At 37.8% G+C, this 25,951-nt stretch overlaps 1 protein-coding gene across 2 annotated transcripts in view; it reads right to left on the bottom strand.

Moving 5' to 3' along the window:
* The window catches only part of LOC126461650 (parkin coregulated gene protein homolog), a 95,543-nt gene that overhangs the window by 53,637 nt on the left and 15,955 nt on the right, over positions 1-25,951 (bottom strand). For both annotated transcript variants that reach the window (XM_050096012.1, XM_050096013.1), the window contains exons 2-3: positions 25,054-25,225; positions 13,111-13,260 (exon numbers count right to left, since the gene is read on the bottom strand). In XM_050096012.1, the coding sequence (XP_049951969.1) occupies positions 13,111-13,260; positions 25,054-25,225 (322 nt within the window). The remainder of the gene's footprint in view (positions 1-13,110; positions 13,261-25,053; positions 25,226-25,951) is intronic.

Raw genomic sequence — 25,951 nt, 5'->3', positions numbered from 1 at the left:
AACTTGTCAGATCATTTGCAAAAACCAATTGTGTGTACAATTCAGTTTAAACTTAATCCTTACAAGGACAATAGTTTTGTAGTAAGGAGGCCAGTCAAACAAAATGATTTAATTGTTAATTTTATGCTATTAAAATTCACAATATCTTGAGGTAAAATCTACACAAACGTCAATACTACATTTCGAACGTGCAGTAACAGGAAGGAGTTTTTAATATTCAAGGATGATTTTAGCCAAAATCACACATGGAACACATGCACTGTAGTTTATGTGGCTCCTGTAGGCCAATCTGAACCTGTTTCTTGGCTTGATAGATCACAAGTACTCTATATCAATTTGTTCATCTCAACTTCATCCACACCACTGTGACACACTGTAACTGGTTAATGTTTACAACATGCACACTAACCAATGCGACCACTAGTAACAAAGCAAGTGGATTTCCCCCTGTTGTTTTTCTTCCCCCTAAAATTATTTAGTTTATTTTGCAAATATCTGCAAGATTATCACTTCCATGGCATGTGCACAGTTCCAGAAATGTTGAATATTAACTCAGGCTTTAGCCAACTTTATTATATGTTACATTTTTTTGAGGAACTGAAATTTGTAAATGTGATTAGTTTACCTAAAAACTTGGCTAATGACAAATACCAGTTACATAGAACTTTGTTATCATTGTTCTTTGTAAACATACTAACTCTTAGATAAAGTAGATCAAGAGTATATACAAATAAGAGAAGCATCTAGACAGCTAATGTTGGAAATATGTTGGTAACTGCTACACTCGTTTGGTTTCAGAGGAATTAAGACCTTTTGAAAAACATTGTTACCGAAATAGAATACCATATTTTGCAAACTAGACAGCATAGTTCAATAGCAATTACTGTTTTACGTAAAAGTCCACATTTAGAAGAACTTCCTTTACTATTCATTTGCTCAGAAGCATATATCCTTAATTTTAACCTGTAAAACTCCAGCAAAGAGCAACAGATAAATTTAGTTTAGTGATTGTAAACTTATAAAAGGAACATTTTAGGAGACATTTTATTCAGTCTGCGGAAGTGTATAATGTGAGGAAGATCAGTGCCCAGAATTACAACAAACTTCAAGAAATGCGTTAATCTACTAATAATAGCTGCTGCAAACTGTGACAATAGTATCAAACTGTGAACTGTGTTATTTCAAAATTATGCTTACTGTGTGTATTGTTTCCATTTTGATATGATTAGCTACTTGAAAGGGCAGCATAATTGGTGAATGTGTTAATGATTTCCTTGCTGCATGTTAATTATTGTGAATCAGTGCATTTGTGTTAGGTTACTGCATTCAATCAATCATTATCATTATATGACATCAGTCAAGTGTAGTATGCAACTTACCCATCATTTGTACATAAATAATAGTAAATGAGACTTGATCTGGCCATAAACAGCAGGTGTTTTGGTCTGGTGTGGACAACATTATTTAAAATAGTCCACTCTCACCAATTACTTTTCAGCCAGATTCAACAGAAGTGCAGCTACTGGAGGCATATTAGCACAAGTAACTATGGTAATGTTAAACCTTCAACTTGATTTATTATTGAAAATAGTATATGAAATAGTTAAAAATGCTTTTTTTCAAAAATGTAAGTGTTATTTGCTTAAAATAAATTATTGCTTAAGAAGGGTGGTTGATGTGACTTTTTTGTTAACACATTAGGATTTAAGCACAAGAATGATTCACCTTCAATAAAAAAAGCTTTTTTTATTGTTGGCATATGTAACTGTCCCTCTTACAATATTCACACATCAATAAACTGAGAAGACTGGACATCACACATAGTGGTGGAATAGCATAGACAGAGCATATGATATGCTATTCCATCACTCTGTGTGATGTTCAGTCTCTTCAGTTTATTAATGTGTGAATATTGTAAGAGGGACAGTTACACAGGCCAATTAGTATAAATAAAAACAGGAGTGACTTAAATAGTGATGACAACAATGATACTGACTGTTTGGAACAAATGCCTGAAAAACAGTGACAAAGGAACAGTGGGTACTGAGGACGAGATTTGAGTTGCATCAGTAAACATTTCTGATATGAAGAAGACTGCAAGTGGCAAGAGATTGACAGCTCTCATGTGCTTTTAGAGACATCGTTTATTGGTAAATGTGTGCCAGTAAAACAAGTAAGTCGTGCAGTTGAAGCATTCAGGCTGTGTTACAATGAAACAACCATGGGTGAAATTAACCAATACACTGTAGGTTTTATTCAGGAATGAACTGTTATACAACAACGTTCTAGGCTTCATAACTACATAGATTTTTACAAAGATGAGCTTTGCTTCCCATTGCAGATGTTATTGACAATTATTCAGAAAAACACCCATAAAATCTAATTTTCAAAAGCATTCACTTTTGAACAACCTAATTTTTTATCAGACTATGTGGCAAGACACATCCGAGGTGCTTAATAAATTCCTTCATTTTGTAAAGAATGAAGAACTGCATGCACTTAAGAGGAATAAAATATTATTTAAATTGGGCTTGGTCATTTAGCATTTGAATGATACATTTAAAAATACATACAACATGGGAGAAAACATTTCTTGGATGAATCTCTTGTATTATAGAAAGGAAAGTTGGAATAAAAACTTACCTATCTCTAAAAGCAGTGAAGTTTGAAATAAAGTCTGTGAAATCCATGAATCACCCACAGGATATTTAAGGCAATTTGTTATTTATACAGAAAGTTCCACAGAGATAGAGACAAAATTTCTTTCGTCAGGTACCCTGAAAACAAGTCAGATTCCAGTAAACTTGTAAGAGTCTCTTTTAACTTTGGTCACATGCTCTGGATGGACAATTACCATAACAGTGTGCATTTGTGTCACTTTCACAAGGAAGAAGTATCATTGTAGAGGGCACACTTTTGAATACAACAAATGTACCTGATGTCTTGAAAAATGCAAGATTCAAGAAAGATGAACCTGCAGTACATCACTCATGCTACATTGTGGTGCAGAAATGGATGGATAAAAATAGGTGGTCTTTATTGGAACATTCCATAATGATGCAGTTAGTACAGCAACCAAAATGGGCAACAAGGTAAGAAAACCTCAATGCCTTAAAGAACACAATTTTTTTATGAATGATGTAGACCTAAAAGATCACAAACTACAACTTTTTCTCATGGAAAGAAAGAAATGAGTAAAGTAATACATGGAAAGGCTAATGAATATTGTAGTGTACATAGATTTTATTGTTTGTTATACCAGTGAAAAGACACAGAAAAAAACACATGTAAATTTCAAGCTGATTCTCATCTCAGAACTGATGGAAATTCATGGTAAGAGTGTAGCTTCACGTTACTGTGGGCACCCTTCAAAACTATTACACCTGAATAGCTCTCAGCAAGGCATTTAATTGAGAAGATTCTACCCACAGAGAAGAAGAACAAGCAAAGAAAGAGAAGTGCCTTTTGCAGCGAGAAAATGGGGAAATGAAAGGTAAAATGTTTCTGATGCAGAGTTAACAGTTTGTTTTAATAAAAATAAAGATATACTGTTAACAATTCCTGAAGATTTCATTACTTTTCTGTAAATAATTACTGTACTAGACCCATTTCGCTAAACACTATATTCCTGTAACTACCACCTTGGTAAACTGCCGCCAGCAGGCTACATGCGCACGTGCCCACACACACACACACACAAACACACACACACACACACACACACACACACACACACACACACACACACACACACACACACAGAAAGAGAGAGAGAGAGAGAGAGAGAGAGAGAGAGAGAGAGAGAGAGAGAGAGAGAGAGAGAAACTACCAGATTGAAACATTAAACTTGTGACTCAAATACTGAGCTCAGGAATGTCTGCAACTTCTTCTTCAATGAGGAACAATCTTTGGCAATATTCAGGTGGCTGACTCCAGTGATCTGCAGTTCTTTGCCCTATCAGTATAGTCAGCTTGCCTGTGTCTGTCTCTATCTCTTGGACTACATTCCAGCACCACCTCTGTACAGTGGTCATCATTTCTTCTGGCAACAAGGCAGGTCCATTGCCATTTCATACTGGCTGTTCTCTCCAGGATGTCCTTGATGTAAGTAATCTCACAACTTCTGCCTTTTTTTTGTTTTGCTTTTAGATCCCCACAAATCTCTCTCCATGCCTCACTGTGCAGTTCTAAGTTTCTATCTTGTATATTCATGAAGTGTCCAGGTCTCACAGCTGTAAGTCAAAATGGAGAGGACAGACTGATGAAAAACTATTGTTTTAAAGTTTCATTGGCATGTTTGACCTAAAAACCTGAAGGTAGTTGAATGTTTTCTACAAGCTTGCCAGTTAGCTTGATGGACCGAAAGATCTCCTGTCATATTTAGGAGATGACCAAGATAGATGTTTTCTCGGACAGTGTACTGGATGTATTTTTCAATAGCTTATTCCTACCATGCTCCATTTATCAGATATAACTTTTGTCTTGGAAACAAAATGAGACAATAGAAACTCCAGGTTGGAATATCAACATTATCAGGAAGACCACAGATTGCTGCTCACTGTAAAGATGACCCACTGAGTTGCAGACAGGCACAATAAAAAGACTGTTACACATTAAAGCTTTCAGCCAAAGCCTTTTTCAGCAATGAAAATACACAAAACATTCATACAAGCAAGCACACCTCATCCACATATGACCATTATCACTGGCAGCTCAAACTGGAATGCGACTGTCATGTGAATAGCAATCTAGAGTGGGGAGGGGATGGGGGAGATATAGCAGGGTTCGAGTGGGAGGAGAGGAGAGTGCTGTCTGGTGGGGTGTGCAGGCACTAAAGACTGCCAGTGTAGCTTTGAGAGGATGAAGAATGGATAGTGCCTGTTTCTGAAAGCCTTGGTGAGACCTTCAGCATACTGAGAAAGGGAAATGTTTCACTGCACATGCACCATGCTGAGATGGCAGGCTGTGTGAAAGGGATTTTTTAATGTGGAAGAGATGGGAGCTGTCAAAATGATCTATCACTATGCCCTGACATGAGGGAAATCCTATGCAAGATCCTACACAATCATCCTAAAGAAGTGTTCCATCGCCCATCTAGCCTCCAGAACATCCTGATCCACCTGTATGTCACTTCCAGTTCTAACCACTTGCCACAGGGATCATATCCCTGTAGAAGATCCAGGTGCAAGACCTGCCCAATCCACCTAACCAACACTTCCTATTTCAGTCACATCACAGGTTTATCCTATCCCATCAGGGGTCAGGCCACCTGTGAAAGTAACCATGTCATTCACCAGCTCTGCTGCAATCATTGCACAGCCTTTTATTCTGCTATGACTACCAACCAGCTATCCACCTAGATGAATGTCCACAGCTAAACTACGGCCAAGAGCAAAGTGGACTGCTCTGTGACAACATGCAGCTGACCACAACATGCTTGATTCCAATCACTGCTTCACATCACGGGCCATGTGGATCCTCCCCTCCATTACTAGCTCTTTTGAACTGTGTAGATGGGATTTATGTTTACAGCACACTCTCCTCTCCTGAAGCTATTCCAGCCTCAACCTATGGTCGTGGTTGTTTGGCAAGGAGACCAAACAGTGAGGTCATCGGTCTCATCGGATCAGGGAAGGAAGTCAGCCGTGCCCTTTCAAAGAAACCACCGCAGCATTTGCCAGGAGTGATTTAGGGAAATTGTGGAAAACCTAAATCAGGATGGCTGGACGCAGGATTGGACCATCGTCCTCCTGAATGCGAGTCTAGTGTCAATGTATGGTACCCTACAGTTCCTACATCTCATACACAATAGTTTCCACCACCTTGTTGTATCACCTCCCCCTTTTCACATTCCCTCACCCTATTTCTGTGCTGACCTCTGCCAATGTACCCGCTTGTCTTTTTCCCTTCCCCGCTCTTCTCCTTTTCCATTCCCCATTTGTTTCTCCACTCACATCTCGCCTCCCAACACTATGCCTAGCAAACTCTAGTCCCTGCACGCAACGCCAGACAGCACTCTTCTCTCTCCCTGCCTGTCTCCACTCCAGGTTGTTATTCATCTGACAGTCCCATTCCAGTTGGAGTTGCCCGTGATTGCTGTCATAATTTTTGTGAGGCATGCTTGCTTGTGTAAATGTGTGTATGTTTTCTTTGCTGAAGAAGGTTCTGTCCTGCAAAGGCTTATGTTCAGTCTCCCTGCCTGACATTCTGAGACCTGATACAGACATTTGCAATTCCTAAAAATCACTTGCCAATAGTAGAGCACCATACGCAAATCTCAGGTTGTTGTCTCTTCCCATTGATTCCAAATCACTTTTATTCCCTGTTCAATTCTGACATTATGTGGTAGAGAAGGTAGAGAACAGCTACAACAGGTGGAATCACATTGTTTCACTCTTCTGTGAATTGGTCATTCCTGTGTTGCTTCCATGTCACTAATAAAACCTGTAAAAGTTTCATATATAATGTACAAGAATTTAATATAGATCACCTTCACCCACTGCTCAGCTAACTCCTCCGTTACAGCAGGATGACTAAATTAATCAAACGACTTTTCAAAATCTGCAAAAGCTGCACACAGCTTTTGCCAGAGAACATAAATATGGTCTAGCATATTGAAGGTGCTGCACAACATAGTGGAGATGATGAGTTGCAGACACGCACAACAAAAAGACTGCTAACAAGTAAGCTGTTGGGTTGTGTCAAAGATGAGACTGATACAATTTAACAATAGTGCCGCAGAAGAAGCTGTGGTGTAGTGGTTATGATACTAGACTGTTGCGTGGAGGGTAATGAGCTCAAATTTAAAAAATGAGATGACACCATGTGTTTGGCTAATGTATTTTTCTACTTGTCAGGCATTGCCAAGCAATGGTATGAGAACAACGAGGTGAAGTTCACAAGTTGGGAAGTATTCCAGGCGAAACTGCACAAGTATTATGTCGACACACAATGACAGAAGTGCAAGGCTGAAGATAAATTAAAGTGCAGGGCACAGTGTCCAGGAGAAACAGCATCCTACATTCAGGACGTCTTGGAGCTGTGTAAAATAGTGGATCCTAGAATGAAGGAGGAAAATAAGGTTGCAAATCTTATGAACAGTGTTGCTGAGGACATGTATGAAACCCTACTCATGAATGAAGTTTTGACTGCAGACGACTTCATAAAATGGTGCCAGTATATAGAGACAATGCATCAAAAAAGAATTACACACAAGAAGTTTGAATGGCTTCCAAACATCTTACTGATGTCTGTGATAGAGGAAGAAACTGATTTCACAAGTGTTCTACGTCAGATAGTGAGAGAGGAAGTTCGGAAGGCACTTGGTTTGCAGAGCAAGCAAAAAACCGAGACGCTTCAAGAGGTCATAAGAGAGGAAGTGGAACAGACATTGAACCCTATCTCTTGTCCTTCATTTCCCTTTAAAATGGTGAAAAAGTCAAGACCCAGGCGAAGTTATGTTCCTACAATGCTGCACGAGAAACCTGTTTGGGCACCAAGGAAGACTGATGTCTGGAGGACCCAGGATAACCAACCAATATGTTTCCACTGCGGACAACGGGGGCATGTGGTGCGCTATTGTTGAGAAAGGCGGCGGATATTTGATGACGCCTGTGCCAGAAGACAGCAGACCAATCTTAGCCAATGCCAACTCTGGGACAATGAAGATGTGGGTGCAGGATGATGTAGGTCACCATCGCTGCACGCTAGCCATTAGAGAGGACGCTCCCCAACACACCGTTCAAGGTCTCCATCGCTGTTTAGAAGCTCCAGTCAATCACCTAGCCACCGCAACCTGGAAAACTAAAAGGTGCAACCCTACTTGGAGATGAGGCCGCCGAAGAGCAAAATCCTCCACCATCGATCACTACAAAAATGATAGGAAACTATGTCAATATCCTCATGGATGGCCAACCAGTCCAAGCTCTTGTGGACTCTGGAGCATCATATTCAATCATTTTGGAAAAGTACCATCGCCAGTTGCAGAAAACTGTATTCGTCAACAACAAAACATCTCTGCTAAAAGTGGCTAATGGAAAGTATGTAAAAACTACAGGAAGATGTGTCATTCATGTGGGTGTAAGGGGCCATACAGAGCACTTAGAATTCATCATCTTACAAGAGTGTGGTCATGATGTCATTCTTGGATGGGACTTTTTGAAAGTTTCTCAGGCAATTATAGATTGTGGTCGCTCGAAGATTATGCTAGACGAGATGAGATACTGTGGACAGGAAGATGCGCACCCGAGTGTGGGGAGACTATGTGTGCTGGATGAAGTGATCATTCCTGCAGTCAGTGCTAGAAAAGTAACTGTCATGCTTCATGCCATGCAACAACCCATGGATCTTGTAGTGGAATGTGAGAGAAGCATACCACTGAAGAATAATTTGGTCATCCCAGGCTCTGTCATCTCGTTTTAGAATGGATTCAGTGAATTGTGGATAGTTAACTGTTGCTGAGAACTGCAGATCTTTCCAGGACACATGTACGTAGCAAACACCGAGCGGTTAATTGCAGAACAGCTGAGTGTCACAGAAACCTCCCACGCCAAGTCTGTAGGCGAAATTAGTGCTACCACTATGAGACAAGATCTTCTAGCTCGATTATCACCAGTTCTCACTAAGAAACAACAGAAGAAGCTACTTGCCATTCTTCAAGAGTTCTCTGAATGCTTCAATCCACAGGTGGAGAACAAATTAGACAAATTGACAGCGAAGCACCGGATTAGCACTTGAAACTGTCAACCAATAAGCCAGAGAGTATACCATGTGTCAGCAAATGGAACATCAAATAATTCACGACAAGGTAGAGAGAATGATGGAGAATGACATCATTCAGCCTTCGCAGAGCCCATGGTCATCACCAGTGGTTCTTGTCAGGAAGAAGGATGGCAGTTGGCGCTTTTGTGTTGATTACAGGAAGCTTACTAAGATAACTAAAATGGATGTTTACCCTCTTCCACAAACTGACAGTGCACACTGGATTGTCTGAAGGAGGCTAAGTTTTTTTAACCATGGACATGTACTCGGGATACTGGCAAATCGAAGTAGATGAGGCTGATTGTGAGAAAACTGCATTCATCACCCCTGATGGCCTATTTAAGTTCAAGGTGATGCCGTTTGGTTTGTATAATGCACCAGCAACTTTTGAAAGGGTGAAAGATAATCTTCTAAGTCACCTGAAGTGGATGGTGTGTCTTTGTTATTTAGATGACATTATAGTGTTCTCAGACACATTTAATGAGCAAAAGAAATCAAAATACTTGGACACCTTGTGTCAAACAAAGATGCGCGACCAGACCCAGATAAGGTGAGATCCATAACGGAATTTCTTATTCCTAAAAATATTAGAGATGTGAGAAACTTCCTCGGATTATGTTCTTATTGCTGTGGCTTTATCAAAGACTTTTGTATCAAAGCCAGACCACTCCAAGAGTTGTTAAAAGCCGATGCTAAATTTATCTTGGGTGGTGCTCAACAAGATTCTTTCGATGTGCTGAGAAAAGCTCTGACGACTGACCCTGTACTTGGTCTGTATGATGAGAGAGCAACTACAGAACTACACACAGATGCCAGTGCTCAGTACTGTTCTGGTACAAAATTCGGATGGAAAAGATAAGGTTATAGCCTATGCTTCTAGGAAACTTACAAAAGCTGAGAGACACTATTCAACTACAGAAAGAGAATGTCTTGCTGTGATCTGGGCCATGTGCAAATTTTGACAGTATCTCTATGGAAGTCCATTCAGAATTGTTACAGAACATCATTCACTTTGTTGGTTGACAGGTCTTAAGGATCCAACAAGATGACTCGCTAGGTGGGAATTATGCCTTCAAGAGTATGACATTATCATAATGTACAAAAGTGGGAGAAAACACCAAAATGCCGACTGTCTCTCAAGAAACCCTGTGCAAGACCATCAAGACATTGATGAAGGTAGTGACTATCTCGACTGTCTTGCTGCACTCCAGGATCTCTCAGCTCAGCAGAAGGAGGATGCCAAGATATCTCAAATTATGCTTGCCTTAAATTGGTCAGAGGATGTGAATGGACAATTTAAGGTGGTTAATGGATTACTTTGCAAGAAAAACTTTGATCCGTTTGGAAAGAGGTGGCTACCAGTGATTCCTAAAGATATGTGCTTAGATGTTCTACAGAAATTGCATGACACACCTGAGGCCGGTCATTTATGATTTATTAAGACATACAATAGGATCCACAAGAGCTTTTCTGGCCAGGTTTATTTAGGTGTCTGTCACTATGTGTCACACTGTCAAGAGTGCCAGAGGAGAAAGGTAGTTCCTCAGAAATCACCTGGTGCCTTTCCAGTGTGTTAGGATTCATCTTCTCGGACGATTCCCAACGTCTGCTAGTGGCAATAGATTGATTACTGTTTGCACTGATTATCTGACATGCTAAGCCATTACAAAAGCCGTGAAAACAGCCGAAGCATTCGAGGTAGCCAAATTCATCATGGTAGACATTGTATTAAAACACGGTGCCCCAAGGTTGTTAATTACAGATCGAGGGAAAGTTTTTCAATCGAATCTTGTGACAGAGATAAACCGTTGGTGCAACATTACTCATCACATGACGACAGCCTACCATCGGCAAACTAACGGGCTTACTGAATGCCTTAATAAGACCTTTGCCATCATGCTATCAATGTTCGTCAATGTTGAGCAGAGCAACTGGGATGAGGTGCTACCTTTCATGGCATTTGCCTACAACACCGCCAAACAAGACACCACAGGATTTACGCCATTTTACCTGGTGCATGGGCGTGAGGTGACGATGATGATGGACACTGTGTTTCCGTTACATCCTGAGGATATGGACGATGACTACATCAGTCAGGTGTTAACCAGCACTGAGGAAGCTTGGCAGTTAGCTCAACTCCGCACACTGCAGGCTCAAGAAAATTATCGCTGAAGGTATGACGCGAGCCACTGCCCTGTTGTCTACCAGCCTGGTGACCTCGTCTGGATCTTCACTCCTGTCTCTCTGAGAAGCTCCTCAGGCACTACTTTGAACCTTATAAGGTTGTAAGACAGTTGTCTGATGTTACTTATGAAGTTGAAGATTTCAACCCCGACACAAGACGATGAAAGATCAGAGATACGGTCCACGTCCATCAAATGGAGCCCTATAAGGATCCTGCAACCCAGGGTAAATTCGAAGTTCCAGTGACAGGCAACAAGTGGAAAGGTGATGAAGAGCATAGCAGCAAAGGAAGTTCTAAGAAGATCACCACCAGTGTGAACATCAGTCATCAGGAGTCGGAGTATGCAGGACCGATGACTCGTTCCCGGACTAAGGGGACCTAACACTGGGACGCTGTTCTCTTAAGGAGGGAGAAATGTTGCAGAAGAAGCTGTGGTGTCATGGTTATGATACTAGACTGTTGCATGGATGCTCATGAGTTCAAAGCTCACCTGAACAGTAAAATTTTAATTTCTATATTCAGTTCGAGTACATTCTAGAAGTATCCACACATGTCAAGAATCATTAACTGGTATGTTCTGTAACTGTATATATACCGTATGTGTTCTGGCCGTTGGCAGTTCACTCTGAGCTTTTGTATGTGCAAGTGCTGAATAAACCTTCATTCAGTGAAGTTAGTGTTTGTCATTCATCTAATTACACCTTCTTCTATGTGACAATAGTCTTCTAAAATCTTTGTACAAAACACTTAGGTTTATGGGATGATAGTTTTTTATTTTGTGATTGTTTCCTTTCATGTGAAGCAATTTTATCATTGCTTTGTTCCATGATACTTGAACTGATGCACGGTCACTAGACGAAACAAAAATTTTTGATAGTTTCTCGTAAGTTTCTTCACCAGCAAACTTCAGAACATCGACAGACAACTCATCATAATCAGGATGAGCACCCTTCTTCAAAGTATCAATAGCATATTTGACTTCCAAAGGAAGTATGTCCAAAATTTTGGGTGCATTGGAGAGGTCATGTAGTGTTGTAAATAGTTTTTGTTATGCATACAATTTAAAATTTCTGCTTTATTGGTAAGTCTGACATTGTCTCTGTAAGTTGCAATAATCTGCTTCCAGCAATCATGAGTTTTCATTTGAGCTTTTTTCCCTCTAACTAGATCTTGGAATTTTCTTGAAATCACCCTCCATTTCTTTTCTCAAGTTTACATTCATACAGTTTGGAATATTCTCTCATGTCACAATAAGATCGGATTTTAACTTCCCTTCATATTTTAGGTAAACTGTTAGTTTTATCTTAGTTGATCTTTAATCTTACTTGTGCCACCCCTGCTGAATCTCGAAATCTTAGTTAAAGGACTTGCTTAATGTTTTATTTATTTATTTATTTTTTTCAAACTTCATGAGATTAACAGTATTTCTCTTCAATCTCAGAAGTTTAAGCTTTTCTTCCCTTGAATTTATGTCAAACCTCGACCTTAATAGTTCGTGATCACTGCCAGTCTTGAATTTGTTTATAACAGAGATATGCTTAGTAATATGAGGGGAATTCAACTGTGTGAAGTCTATTTCATTTTTAACATTGAAGTTGGGGCTTTTCCACTTCCATTTCTCATTAAGATGCTTGTTGAAAAACGCATTTATTACAGGCATCTTAGTAAATTTTACAATTTATGCTAGTTACACTCCTCATTCATTTTCTCATCAATCTTATAGTTACAAACTACTATTTCGCCCTTTTTGTGTGACTGAGGAAGTTTTTGTTTTCGTTTTTTCCACACTTGTCATTTTAATGCCAACAGTAATATGGTTCACTGTACTTGTTATTTTCATGGGAAATGCTTAGAAAAAAAAAGTTACAGAAATTTGAATAAAATTGTTTACTCCCAGTTTTATTTCCATCAGTCTGCAACAGACAAAGCTGACAACGCTTTGATGATATTTGATGCTTTACATTGATGAAATTCATAGAAGCAAATGAAAATTTGGAGCCTATACTGTTGTAAGAAATCAAATTATAAAACACAAATACAATACACTGCAATGCATTTAATGAAAAAAATAGTTTCAACACAAATAATATTTTTAATGGTGGACTTCAGTCTGTGACGTCAGCTTAGTTATATGCTTTACACATACTCACTGCATCAGTACTCACCATTTTTATTTTTGAACAGATTAAATACAGGTAGTATTTGCCTGTAATATGGAACAAGGGCTTCTCCCACCATATCAGCACTCATAACCAACTGCTGCATCACCTTCAGTGTTGTGCAGACTACATCATGCTTTCTCGTATTTAAAGCATCTGGAGCAATATAGAGAAAGAGAGATTAAGAAATTTGCTGCCAGTTCAATACTGAGCATTTGAATAACAAGAGGTAATAAAAATTGTATACACAAAAATTAGAATCATTTTTATCTGTTACAAAAATTTCTCTCATTCGTTTCATATCGTTCAGGGATATGTTATGAAATCCATGTCCTCAACCTTTTTAGACATTGCAATATTAGTAAGAAAATGTAAATGCTCTAGTAATTGGTGTAATTACAATATTAAGAAAAGGGTAGATTTCTACTCACTATATAGTGGAGTTGATGAGCCACAGACAGGCACAACAAAATGACAGCTAAACAAGTATGCTTTTGACCAAAAGGCCTTCCTCTGAATTAGGCAACATACATAAGGCCTTTTGGCCAAAAGCTTACTTGTTTAGCATCTTCTTGTTGTTTCTGTCTGTGACTCAACGTCTTTGCCAAATGGTGAGTAGCAATCTGTCCTTTTCATAATATTGACATTATTCCACCCTAGTAATTGGTGTATTATAAGAAAATAACTAATAACAGTCCGGCTGGATACTTAGAAATTCCACTTGACTGATACACTAAGATGAGTAATAAATGGTATACTGTAGCTAATAAATCACTATAGAGGTTTTCCTTCTGTGAGAAAGAGAAGTATAAAAAGAGAGAGATATGCATCAATGTATTTCAGATGTAAGAAAGGATGGCAGCTAGAGTGATGATGGCATGTTCAGTTATGACAGCATTTTATAGGAAAGACTGAAATGGAAGAGAGATGGAAGTTGGGGGAGAGAAGAAAGCAGCTTGAAGAAGAATAAAGACACTTTAACATATAGAAAACAGAATTAAAATAGCAGAAGCAGTTATTTGCAGACTTTTTTAGAAGTGCCCTGGGGTTTAACTGCAGCTGATTAAGAAATGTATTTGTAAGAAGCATTTACAGTAATTAAGTTCGTAATTGTAATAAGATCACATGTGAAATACAGAATGCAAGATAGAATGAAGATTTAAACAAGTATTAAATTGAGCTATGAAGAGAAAGCCATAGTGGAATCCGACTAGGGGAAAAAAGTGGGGCATCAATGTCAGTGGCTCTCCTTTTGCAGATGATATGGCCCTACTAGACAACACCAGAGAAGAAGCTGACGACCATACCCTCAAACTGTAAACTAGCAGAAAAAATAGATCTCAAAACCTCCACCGAAAAGACAAAAATGATGTCAAATATAAAAAAAAGCACTGAAAAATTTTAAAATAGGAGGATAAAAAACAGAAATTATCAAAGAATTCAAATATCTTAGAGAACAGGTCAGCTGGAATGCCTCTGAGGAAAAGGCAATTGAATTTAGAAGAAACTTGGCTTTCAACTCACCGAAAACACATAGTTCCATCTCGTAAGATGCAAAAATAACGTGGTAACTGTATCAGAAGCTCCATACACAGCCACATTACTGTCCAACTGAAAGGCTGGAGATGAAAGAAAGGAAAGTATTATGAACAATCCTAAGCCTCAAGCTCCATAGTAACAAAGTAATTAACATCTACATCTATTCTCTGCAAACCCCCATGAGGTTCATGGCAGAGCATATGTCCCACTGTACCAGTTATTTGGATTTCTTCCCATTCCATTCACATATGGAGCAGGTGAAGAATGATTGTTTGAATGCCTTTGTTAATGCAGTAGTTATTCTAATCTTATCCTGATGATCCCTATGCAAGCAATACATAGGGGACTGTAGTATATTCTAGAGTCATCATTTACAGTCCGTTCCTCAAACTTTGTTACTATTCTTTCTCGGGGTAATTTATGTCGTTTCAAGAGTCTCCCAGTTCAGTTCCTTCAGTATCTATGTGACACTTTCCCATGGATCAAACAAACTTGTGACCATTCCTGCTGCCCTTATTTGAAATATGGTCAATACCACCCCCCCCAGTCCTATTTGGTACGCGTCCAACACACATGAACAATATTCAAGAACTGGTCACACGAGAAATTTAATCTCCTTTGTAGAGTGACTGCACTTCCCCACTATTCTACCAATAAACCAAGGTCTATCACCTGCTTCACCCATGACTGAACCTATGTGATCATTCCAGTTTATATCCCTGCAAAGTGTTATCTCCAGATATTTGTAAGAGTTGGCCGAATCCAACAGTGACTAATTGATATTATAGTCATATGATACAATGTTTTTCTTGTTTTGTGAGGTGCACAATTTTACATCTCTGAACACTTACAGCACGTTGTCAATTTTTGCAACACTTTGAAGAAATCTTATCAAGATCTGACTGACTATTTAAGCAGCTTCTTTCAGAGAGTACTTCATTATAGATAACTGTATCATCTGCAAAAAGTGTGAGTTTATTATTAATATTGTCTGCAAGATCATTAATATACAACATGAACAGTAAGGATCCCAACACACTTCCCTGGGACACTGCCAATGTTACTTCTACATCTGATGGTGATTCTCCATCCAAGATAAAATCCTCCCTACCTAAATGTCCACAGTCAAGTCACAAATTTCACCTGATACCCCATATGATCAAACTTTTAAATAAATCTGGTAATGAGTCAAATGCTTTTTTGGAAATGAGCAAATACTGCATCTATCCCCCGGCTTTCATTCAAAGATTTCAGTACGTCTTGTGAGAAAAATGTAGGTTGGGTTTCACATGATAGACATTTTCTTAGCTCATGCCAATTAGCATGGAGGACATCATTCTGTTCAAGATACTTAATTATGTTTGAGCTCAGAATATATTCTAAGCTTTTACAACAAACTGATGTCAAGGTTATTGCCAGTAGTTTTGTGGATCACTTCTACAACCCTTCTTGTAGATAGTTGTGACCTGGGCTTTTATTCAAGAACAGAGCATTGTTTTTTGTTCAAGAGATCTACAATAGATTATAGTTAGAACAAGGACTAATTTAGTCATAAACTTGGTATATAATCTGACGGGGATTCAATTGGGCCCTGGAACTTTTTTCAATTTCAAAGACTTCAGCTGTTTCTCAATAGCACTGTCACTAATACTATTTCATTCATCTTTTCAGTGATACGAGGATTAAATTGGGGCAACTTTCCTTCGTTTTCCTTTGTAAAGAAACATTTGAAAGTAGAGTTAAACATTTCAGATTTTGCTTTTCTACCCTTAATTTCAGTTACTGTGTTATTCACTTAGAACTGGACATTAACTTTGGTGCCAATAACAGCCTTTACATATGACCACAAGTGCTTTGAGTTTTGTGAGTTATCATTTGACAATATCCTACTATGGTAGTCACTGAAGGCATCATGTATTGCTCTCTTGACAGCCAAACACCTTTCATCCAGCATCTCTCTGTCTACAGCCCTAGACATTGTTTTACACCTATTATGCATTAATCTCTTTTTCTTTAGGAGTTTCTTTACAGTGAGTATATACCATGGAGGTTCCCTCCCATTACAAACTGGTCTAGTTGGTACTTATCCATCCAGTGCATGGTCAACTATTCTTTTAAACTTGAGCCATTGTTCCTCTACATGCTTCTGTCCTGTGCTGAAAGTTTCAAGTTACTCACTGAAATATGACACTTTTGATTCTCTACCTAGTTTACTGAAGATATATATCCTTCTGCTCATTTTAGTTGTCCTTTGTACTTTGGTCATCATTGTTACCACAACCACATCATGTCACTGATACAAGTTTTGATGTGGGCATCCTGAAAGAGGTCAGGTCTATTTGTTGCAATCAGATCCAACATATTTCAATCATAAATGGGATACCTAACTACATGTTCCAGGTAATTTTCAAAGAAGGCATTTAATAATGTTTCACAGGATATCTTATCATGCCCACCACAAAAAATGTCATTTTCCCAATTAACTGTTGGCTGATTGAAGTCTCCACCGATGATTACAGTATGATTGGGGAACTTAAGTACAAGTTAACTGTGGTTTTCTCGAAAGTTTTTGGTCACATCAGGAGATGAGTCTGGTAGGCAACAGAAGGATCCAGTTATCATCTTATGTCCACCCCTGACACTGAGTCTTGCCTAAACAATCTCACATGTAGCTTCAATTACTATCTTGGTGGTTTTGAGTTTCATGTCTACTGTGACAAACAAACCACCTCCATTTCTCATTTGCCAGTCTGTTGAATATATGCTTAAATTTTCCCCCAAAATGTTGCTGGTATTAATTTCAGGTGTCAACCAGATTTCTGTGCCTAGTATTAGCTCTGGCACTTTTTTGCGAATGCTTCAGCAGTGTAACATTAGGATTTTAATATTCTCATCTGTGGCAGGCATTTCTTTTAATCTTACACAGATACTTCTGGGTATCCTACAGCTACCATTATATGGATTGGATGGAGAGTCACCTAAACTAAAAGAAACCCTTCTGTGCACTCCACACAGTCAACTACCTGAGAATCAGAAATTAAACCCTTTATTAAATAACTGAGAAGCTTTCAGGCACAATGAGGAAAAGAAATTTTGATTTTTATGGACACATTCTGAGAATAAACCCAAATACAGAAAAAAATGATATTTCTGCAACAAAAAATTAGACAAATTGGTTTAAGGGAATGGAGTAAGAATTTAAAAACCTCAGTCATAGGAAGTATGTTCACAGCTACAAATGTAAAATGGAGAACAAGAAAGAGCAGTTCCAAGTCAAAATCAAAACCAAATGAATGATCCGGTCAACAAAAGAAATGAAAGTGAGATAAGAAAGAATGAAAAATACTGGACTAAAAGAAGAGACAGAACAATGAAAAATGATTGAGTTAATGTACTCCAATAATAACAATAGTAATAATAATAAATAATCTTATGACACCCCCAAAATAAAACAATTTGGGACATCACACAGATTATTCTTCCAAAGTGTCAAGTAACAATAACAAAGTTTTTCTCCACGATATTCTTTTCACAGAATAGAAATGAAAATACGACATCATTTTGAGGTTTCCATACATTTTTAATTTATTAATCTATAAATACTGTCACAAATGTTTGTTTGTCTCAAATTTGTTGCAGAGCACTTAACACTATGAAACTGAAATTACTGAAAAATAACAGCTGTAAATTTAACATGTATATATAGATTATGCAGAAATTTATTTTGCATGAATATAAAATAAAACAGATTAGAGAAATATTTGCTGCCCATTGTATGATGCTTGAAATAATGCATAGCAAATGAGGTGTTGATTGAGATGCAATTCCCTGTCCTGATACTTGACTGATTCTCTATCGAAAAATTTTTGAGACTGAAAAACAGTTGGAACTTTTTTTACCCATTTCAACATAGATAATAGAAGTATGTCAAGGCCACAAAACAATAGTTGCACAGTCTGCATAATCAAACAGAAAAATATACTCCACTAGTCTTAAAAATTCAAAAATTCTAAATTGACTCTTTGAGGCCCCCCCCCCCCCCCCCAAATAAAAAAAAAAATTAAATTTTACACAAAACTGACCTTTTTAGTTGTAAGAAGCACCACCTACAAGAAGAAATTGGCAAAATTAAACAATCAAGTTATTTTAAGGAGATGGTTTCACTCAGGAATATGCTTTTAAAAATTTTTACAATACTAACCTAACAAATGTAAGGATTTAGAAGCATATACAACTTAGGGAATGATAGAAATTGCCTACAAGAAAATTAAAGATACCTTCGAAGAAAAGAGAAGCAACTGTATGAATATAGAGATGGAAAACCAGCACTAAGCAAAGAAAGGGAAAGCTTAAAAGCAAAAAGAATATATAGAGGGTCTATACAAGGGAGATGAACTTGAAGGCAACATGGAAGAGGACGTAGATAAAGATTAGATGGAGATACTGCAAGAAGTATTTGACAGAGCACCAAAAGACTTATGTGTAAACACAGATCCAGGGGTGGACGACATTACATTAGGACTACTCATAGCTTTGGGAGAACCAGCCATGACAAACTTTCATCTCGTGTGCAAAATGTATGAGACAGGCAAAATACCTCAGACTTCAAGGAGAATGTAATAATTCCAATTTTGAAGAAAACTGGTACTCACGGGTGTGAATGTTACTGAGCTATCACTTTAATAAGTCACAGCTGCAAAATACTAACACAAATTCTTTTCATAAGAATGGAAGCTGACCTGGGGCAAGATCAGTTTGGATTCCAGAGATGTCTAAGAACACGCAAGGCAATACAGATCCTATGACTTACCTCAGAAGACGTGTTAAGAAAAGGTGAACCCACATTTATAGCATTTGTAGAGTCAGAGAAAGCTCTTGACAATGTTGACTAGATTACTCTATTTGAAATTCTGAAAGTAGCAGAGTTCAATACAAGGAGTGAAAGGCTGTTTACAACTTGTACAGGAACCAGATGGCAGTTACAGAGTTAAGGGGCATGAAAAGAAGCAGTGGTTGAGAAAGGAGTGAGACACCGTTGTAGTCTATCCCCAATGTTATTCAGTCCGTACATTGAGCAAGCAGTAAAGGAAATCAAAGAAAAGTTTGGAGTACGAAATAAAGTTCAGGGAGATGAAATAACAGCTTTAAGGTTTGCTAATTACATTGAATTCTGTCAGAGATAGCAGTGGACCAGGAAGAGCAAATGAAGAGAACTGAAAGTGTCTTGAAAGGAGGATATAAGACGAACATCAACAAAAGCAGAAATAGATAATGGAAAGTAGTCAAATTAAATCAGGTGATGCTGAGGCAAGTAGATTAGGAAAAGAGACACTTAAAGCAGCAGATGAGTTTTACTTTTGGGCAGCAAAGTAACTGATTATGGCAGGAGTAAAAAGAATATAAAATGAAGACTGGCAATAGCAATAAAAGTGTTTCTGAGGAACAGAAATTTGTTAACATCGAATATAGAGTTAAGTGTTAGGAAGTATTTTCTGGAACTACGAGGGCTGTTTTTTTATGCTGGCGACAGAAAGTGGACATGCGCTGTAGGCTACTGCGCAACTCTCTCACTACATACCCCACCATTGACGACCTCAAGGCATTAGTCTGCATTGTACTACAGCCACGTAAATATGGCTGCCGTCATTGTTGCTCCTGCCAAGTGTGAATAATGAAGTTAATTCGCTTTCTGCAAGCAGAAGGGAATAATGCAGCAGTAATTCATCAGAGAACGAGCTGAGTGTAAGGTGATAACTTCATGACTGATGGTGTTATGTGTGAATGGTGCCGAAAGTTTAAAGATGGCCAAAATGACATGCATAATGACGGGGGCCAAGGACGCAAGTCTGTCGTTACAGCCAACCTTGTTGAACGAATTGACAGAATGGTTAGAGAAAATCATATGTTCACCATTGCTGCTTTATCTATGGAAATTTTGGAAATTTCAAGATCTGTTGTACACTCTATCATTACTGAACATTTAGGCTACAAAAAACTTTGTGCTCGTTGGGTTCCAAAAATGTTGACGGATGCCCACAAAAGTCACCAAATGGTGTCAGGTTTGAATTTCCTTGACCATTGTCACGATGAAGGAGAGAACTTTTTGAAATCAATTGTTACTGGAGATGAGACTTGGATTCAATACGACACACCGGAAACAAAATGACAGTCACAACAATGGATGCATCCAAAATCACCGAACAAACCAACAAAATTCAAACAAACATTCAACAACATGAACCACTCAACAATGGATGCATCCAAAATCACCGAGCAAATCAACAAAATTCAAACAAACATTCAACAACAGGAACCACTATCAATGCAGCTGCTTACTGTGAAACTTTAGGACATTTGCGCAGAGCCATTCAAAACAAACGAAGAGGTATGCTGACTTCAGGAATTGTGCGGATCCATGACAATGCTCGTCCACACACTTCTGGCAAAACCCAAAGGCTCCTTGAACAATTTGAATGGGACATTTTCGATCATCCACCATACAGTCCTGACCTGCACCCACCAACTTTCACCTATTCCCTGAACTGAAGACGTGGCTAGGAGGGCAGCTCTTTCAAACCAACGAAGATCTTCAAAACAACATCAATGCTCATTTAAACTCATTGGCGGCAACATTTTTTGAAGAGGGTATTGCAAAGCTTTACCACAGGTACGATAAATGTCTCAATCTTTTATGTGATTATGTTGAAAAGTAACCAGAAGTATACAAAACTTTTGGTACTAAAATCATTATTTTCTATGAGCTTGTCTTTTATTTAATAGCCAACCGGAGATTGGGAGGGGGGGGGATCAGCTGTCGTATTTGTATGGAGTGTAGCCACATATGGTATGACACATGGACAATACGCAGATTAGCAAGAAGACAATAGAAGGTTTTGAAATGTGGTGCTGCAGAATACTGCTGAAGATTAGATGGGTAGATAACATAACTAACGAGGAGGTGCTCAATAGAACAGGGGAAAAAAAGATAATTTATGACACAACCTGACTAGATGAAGGGATCAGTTGATAGTAAACATTCTGAGTGATCAGATGATCACCAATTTAATACTGAAGGAATGTGTGGGGGAAGGGGGGTAAAAATAGTTGAGAGACCAAATTGCAGTAGTTAATTTGGAGATGAAGAGGCTTGCACAGGATATAGTAGCATGGAGAGCTGCATCAAGCCAGTCATTGGCCTGAAGACCACACCCCAACAGCAACAATCTTTATTATCACAGTGATAAATGAATACAAGAAGAAGTTGGCAAAAGTAACAATACATTATTTTAACTTGTTAAGTGGGTATTAAATGTGCACATGCTTCTTCCTTAGTGGGTCATTTGTGTCAGTACACCCTGGTGCAATGGTACTGTGCACTTTTCTCACACATAATTTTTTTTTCGTGTTTTCTGTTTTTTAATTTAAATTGATATTGGGTGGCAATGAATACAACATATATTGGAGAAGTAACAAAAATTTGTTTTCACGATATTACTTAATTACACCAATTACTTTCAAGCAATTAAATACTGTTTTGAAAAACTAGAACGCACAGTGGTCAATTTGATACCTCATTTGCCCATTTCCCACTCTACATTTGGCTATACTGAGTGAGGTGGTGCAATGGTTAGCACACTGGACTACCATTCAGGAGAAAGACAGTTCATTTCCCTGTTCAGTCATCCAGATTTAGGTTTTTCCATGTTTTCCTTAAACTGATCCAGGCAAATGCTCGAATGATTCCTTTGAAAAGCACCTGGCTGATTTCTTTCCCAAGTTCTTTTGTAATCCAAGCCTGTGCTCTATCTTGAATGACTGTCAATGGAATATTGAACTCTAATCTTCTTTCTTCTTCCTCCACATGGCTATGAAAATTCAGACAAAAACCCATTGTGTATTTTATATGGAGTCTTTTTTAGACTCTGCTCAAACATGCATTTGGGTCAAGATTTAAGGCTGCCTTTTAATTTGATAGAAGGAAGGGCTCTGATATTTCCAAGCAGGGTATTGACCACCTTCAAAGTAGTTTATGCTATTCTGTGGCTACTTATTTTCTATTTTGATTTTAGCCTGACAGTGTGCAGGTCAAGATAACAGTTTCATTGTTTTAGCAAACAATGCTGCTTTTAATATGAATACATTTGTAAAGGTAAGCACTTTCAAGTTAAGAAATAAGTTATGGAGTGACAGTGGCTGTTTTCCTGTTCAGTTTTAGTTAAATGTTTAAAACTGCCTATGTTCTTGCACCAAACATATCTAACATATAGTTATAATTCAATAGGAAAAATACATGTTAGCACAGTTTTTAATACATACATATCCTTTCAGTGTTTACTGTTTTTGTTCATGGCTGTCTTGCATATTTAAGAATATTAGTAACTGTCATTGTTTGCTTTTATGATTAATTTTAAGATTACAGTATTTAAATGTGTCATTCTAATGAAAAAATAAATAAATAAGAAAAAGATGTAGTAAAGAACTTCCTAATCATCACTAAGTCCTGGACGAAAGATACTCATAGTTCTCAAAAAAGAATTTTTGTCTTACATCATTAAAAATGAAGAGTCAGTGGAAGCTTTTATGTGATTTCATTTCTAAGACAGTTTTCCTCATGAGCATTGTGACAAAGGAAATCATAGGATTGTAATAAATATGAAACAGATTATGAAACATTAGGAATTCCACTGTGAAGGATATTCAGTGATTTACGTGTATGTTTCTGCAGAGAAAATAACTTAGTGGCCCAATACTTGGGGACACAGGTGGGCAGACTCTGGAAAAAGACTTTACTGAACTGATAGCATGTTTGCAGTACAAATATACTATGAACTGCCCACAGACATGCTTCTTGCACTCTTCCATTAATATACATTTAAATCATTCCCTTACTTTTGCACAGACTGCAAAAATGAGCAGAAGCTCTTTAAGAATGGAGACAATCCAAGTTAGTAAAAACACTAGGGAGCATATAAATTAGTGTCAGCTGAAAAAAATATCAAGTGGCATAAAAGTAGAACAGAGGTACTGCATTCAGATTACAACTTTGGAAACTGTCAACTTACAGTACAGTTGCTTTACATTTGGTGTCTTATGGCTTCCAATTCATATTTATACAGACACCTTTTAAGTCAACACTTTGTACATGAAAGAGTGCTCTTAGCATTCAAAAAGTTATGTATGCTCATTCCAACAGTGTTTTAGGTCAGTTTTACATGACGCAGGTAAGGAAATAGTGATTGAGTAAACATATCAAATTTCTGCATGTTACAGATAACATGTACAGTGGGCCTTGCTTTTTTCACTTTTTATTTTTAAAAAAGGAAACACAGAATCTTCTGCACCTGTTTCCTTATTGACCTAAATCCACATTAGAGTCCTAGTTTCAAAAGTTGTAGTTCCATTACATGTTATTTTGTATCTCTGTCAGTTGAGTTCCAGGTAGTCCTGTTTTAACAAGTCTTGCTCCTTTGTTTCATTTAGTGAGTTGCTGATTTTTTTTTAAAAAAAAGAAAAAAAAAATACTGAAACACTCTCTAATGTAACCAAATAAAAGAAGTATACAGGTTGATGTCAGAAACGAGCAACTGCAGAATTCTGAATCCCAAGAATTTAGCTTTTAAGACTTACAAATCTGGTATGTTGCAATTAGGGTGGCCAATTCTATCATATTTCTGGGGATATTCTGTACTATAGTAACTTCTTTGATCCTCCCAGCTCCCTTATTGACTGCCTGTTTCTCCAGTATATTTTGTCAAAGATCACTGTTGTAAATATTGATCCCATTAAGTGTTACCTATAGTTCAAATTCCATGACTGACAGATCTCAAAAACCTTTTATATAACAACCAATCTACTGTCAGTCAACATATAGTCTCTTTTTCTGTTCATGCTTCTATCAAAAGAAGATGGTTTGGTTCAAGGAAAGTGAGGAGCAGAGAAAGAATGATATAGCCATAGTGTCTAGAGGGGTTATGCGAGTGAGAATGTTTAATCAGTTCTTGGTCAGTACCAGCAACACACAGATGTGTTCACATCATATGCAGAGCCTCCCAATTTTTTTTATATTTATATCTCTATTGTCACCCATTCCAAAAAAATGTGTTGTAGTTGCGCAGTGGAAAATTATTGTCACTAAATTTCCCTTGAACCTCCGTTGAAACCATGGACAGATATTGGCCATCTCCCTTAAAATCATGATCAATTGTTGGTCACCCTACATTCTATCCTCTGTTTGTATCCTACTCCTCCTTTTTGAACATGACTATTGTCTGTAATTAGGCTATTTCTGCTGCTACTTCTGGCAAATTTCTGCAACTTCCTAGCCTTATGTTTTGTATACAGATCTTGTAGTGTAGAATAAGTAAACTTCAGGACAGAAACTTGATAAATTAAAAGTGTAATAAGTATTACTTTTGATGGGTATAATAAGCTGTGGTATAACTGGTACAATTTTTGGACCACCATGTTGCATCATGTCTTTTATCCCTTGCTGTGCGAAGAACTTATAAGGATATTCAGTCTCACTTAACCCATCAAAAAATATTGGCAAGTAGTGATGGTAGTCCAGTTTCTCCACTTCCACCTGAAAAAAAAAAGAAATAAAATTACTCAATGTGTTTCCTTTGGGATAGCCACAATGTTATAAGCTGGCAACACATGACTGTATTGATTAAATACTTCCAAAGAACTCAAAAGTTAAGTGCATCCAAAATCCTACTGATATCTTGGATTTTGCACAGCCAAATATCAAGCTGATCTCCTTCATGTATAATAACTAATGTTTCATCTAGTTGTTCATTTGTATTACAGCATCTGATATCATAGAAATAGTTAATTTCCTCACCAAGAAGTGTACTAATGACTCTGCAGAATTGATCAGATAGAATATGTCACAGATAATCACACCCATCTCAGTTACTATTTTTATTTTACTCAAAATATGTGCATGAAAAATCATAGAAACACATCTGACCATGACATTTTCTCTCAGAAGTGAAGGCTGTGGCCCAACGACATTAATCAAAAATTTATAAAATGACTAGGCTAGCAGCAAAAGTAATTGTGGTTACAATTATATAATGTAATGATACGCAACTACAACATTTTCTGCCCTATTACTGAAGTTTCATCACAGCTGACGACTTTACCAGAACACTGGCTGCTGCCAATATTGTAACAGAATTGCAACAATCTGTCTCTCAAGAGGCCAAATCAGGGGAGAGAGAGAGAGAGAGAGAGAGAGAGAGAGAGAGAGAGAGAGAGAGAGAGAGAGAGAAAAGAAAAAGAAAAGGCCTGAAAGTTTGGAATG

Source organism: Schistocerca serialis, chromosome 1 (assembly GCF_023864345.2).
Source record: "Schistocerca serialis cubense isolate TAMUIC-IGC-003099 chromosome 1, iqSchSeri2.2, whole genome shotgun sequence".
In the NCBI taxonomy this organism is placed as follows: domain Eukaryota; kingdom Metazoa; phylum Arthropoda; class Insecta; order Orthoptera; family Acrididae; genus Schistocerca; species Schistocerca serialis.
Note: the sequence above shows the minus strand (reverse complement) of the source record. Positions and strands in the feature narration are given on the sequence as shown.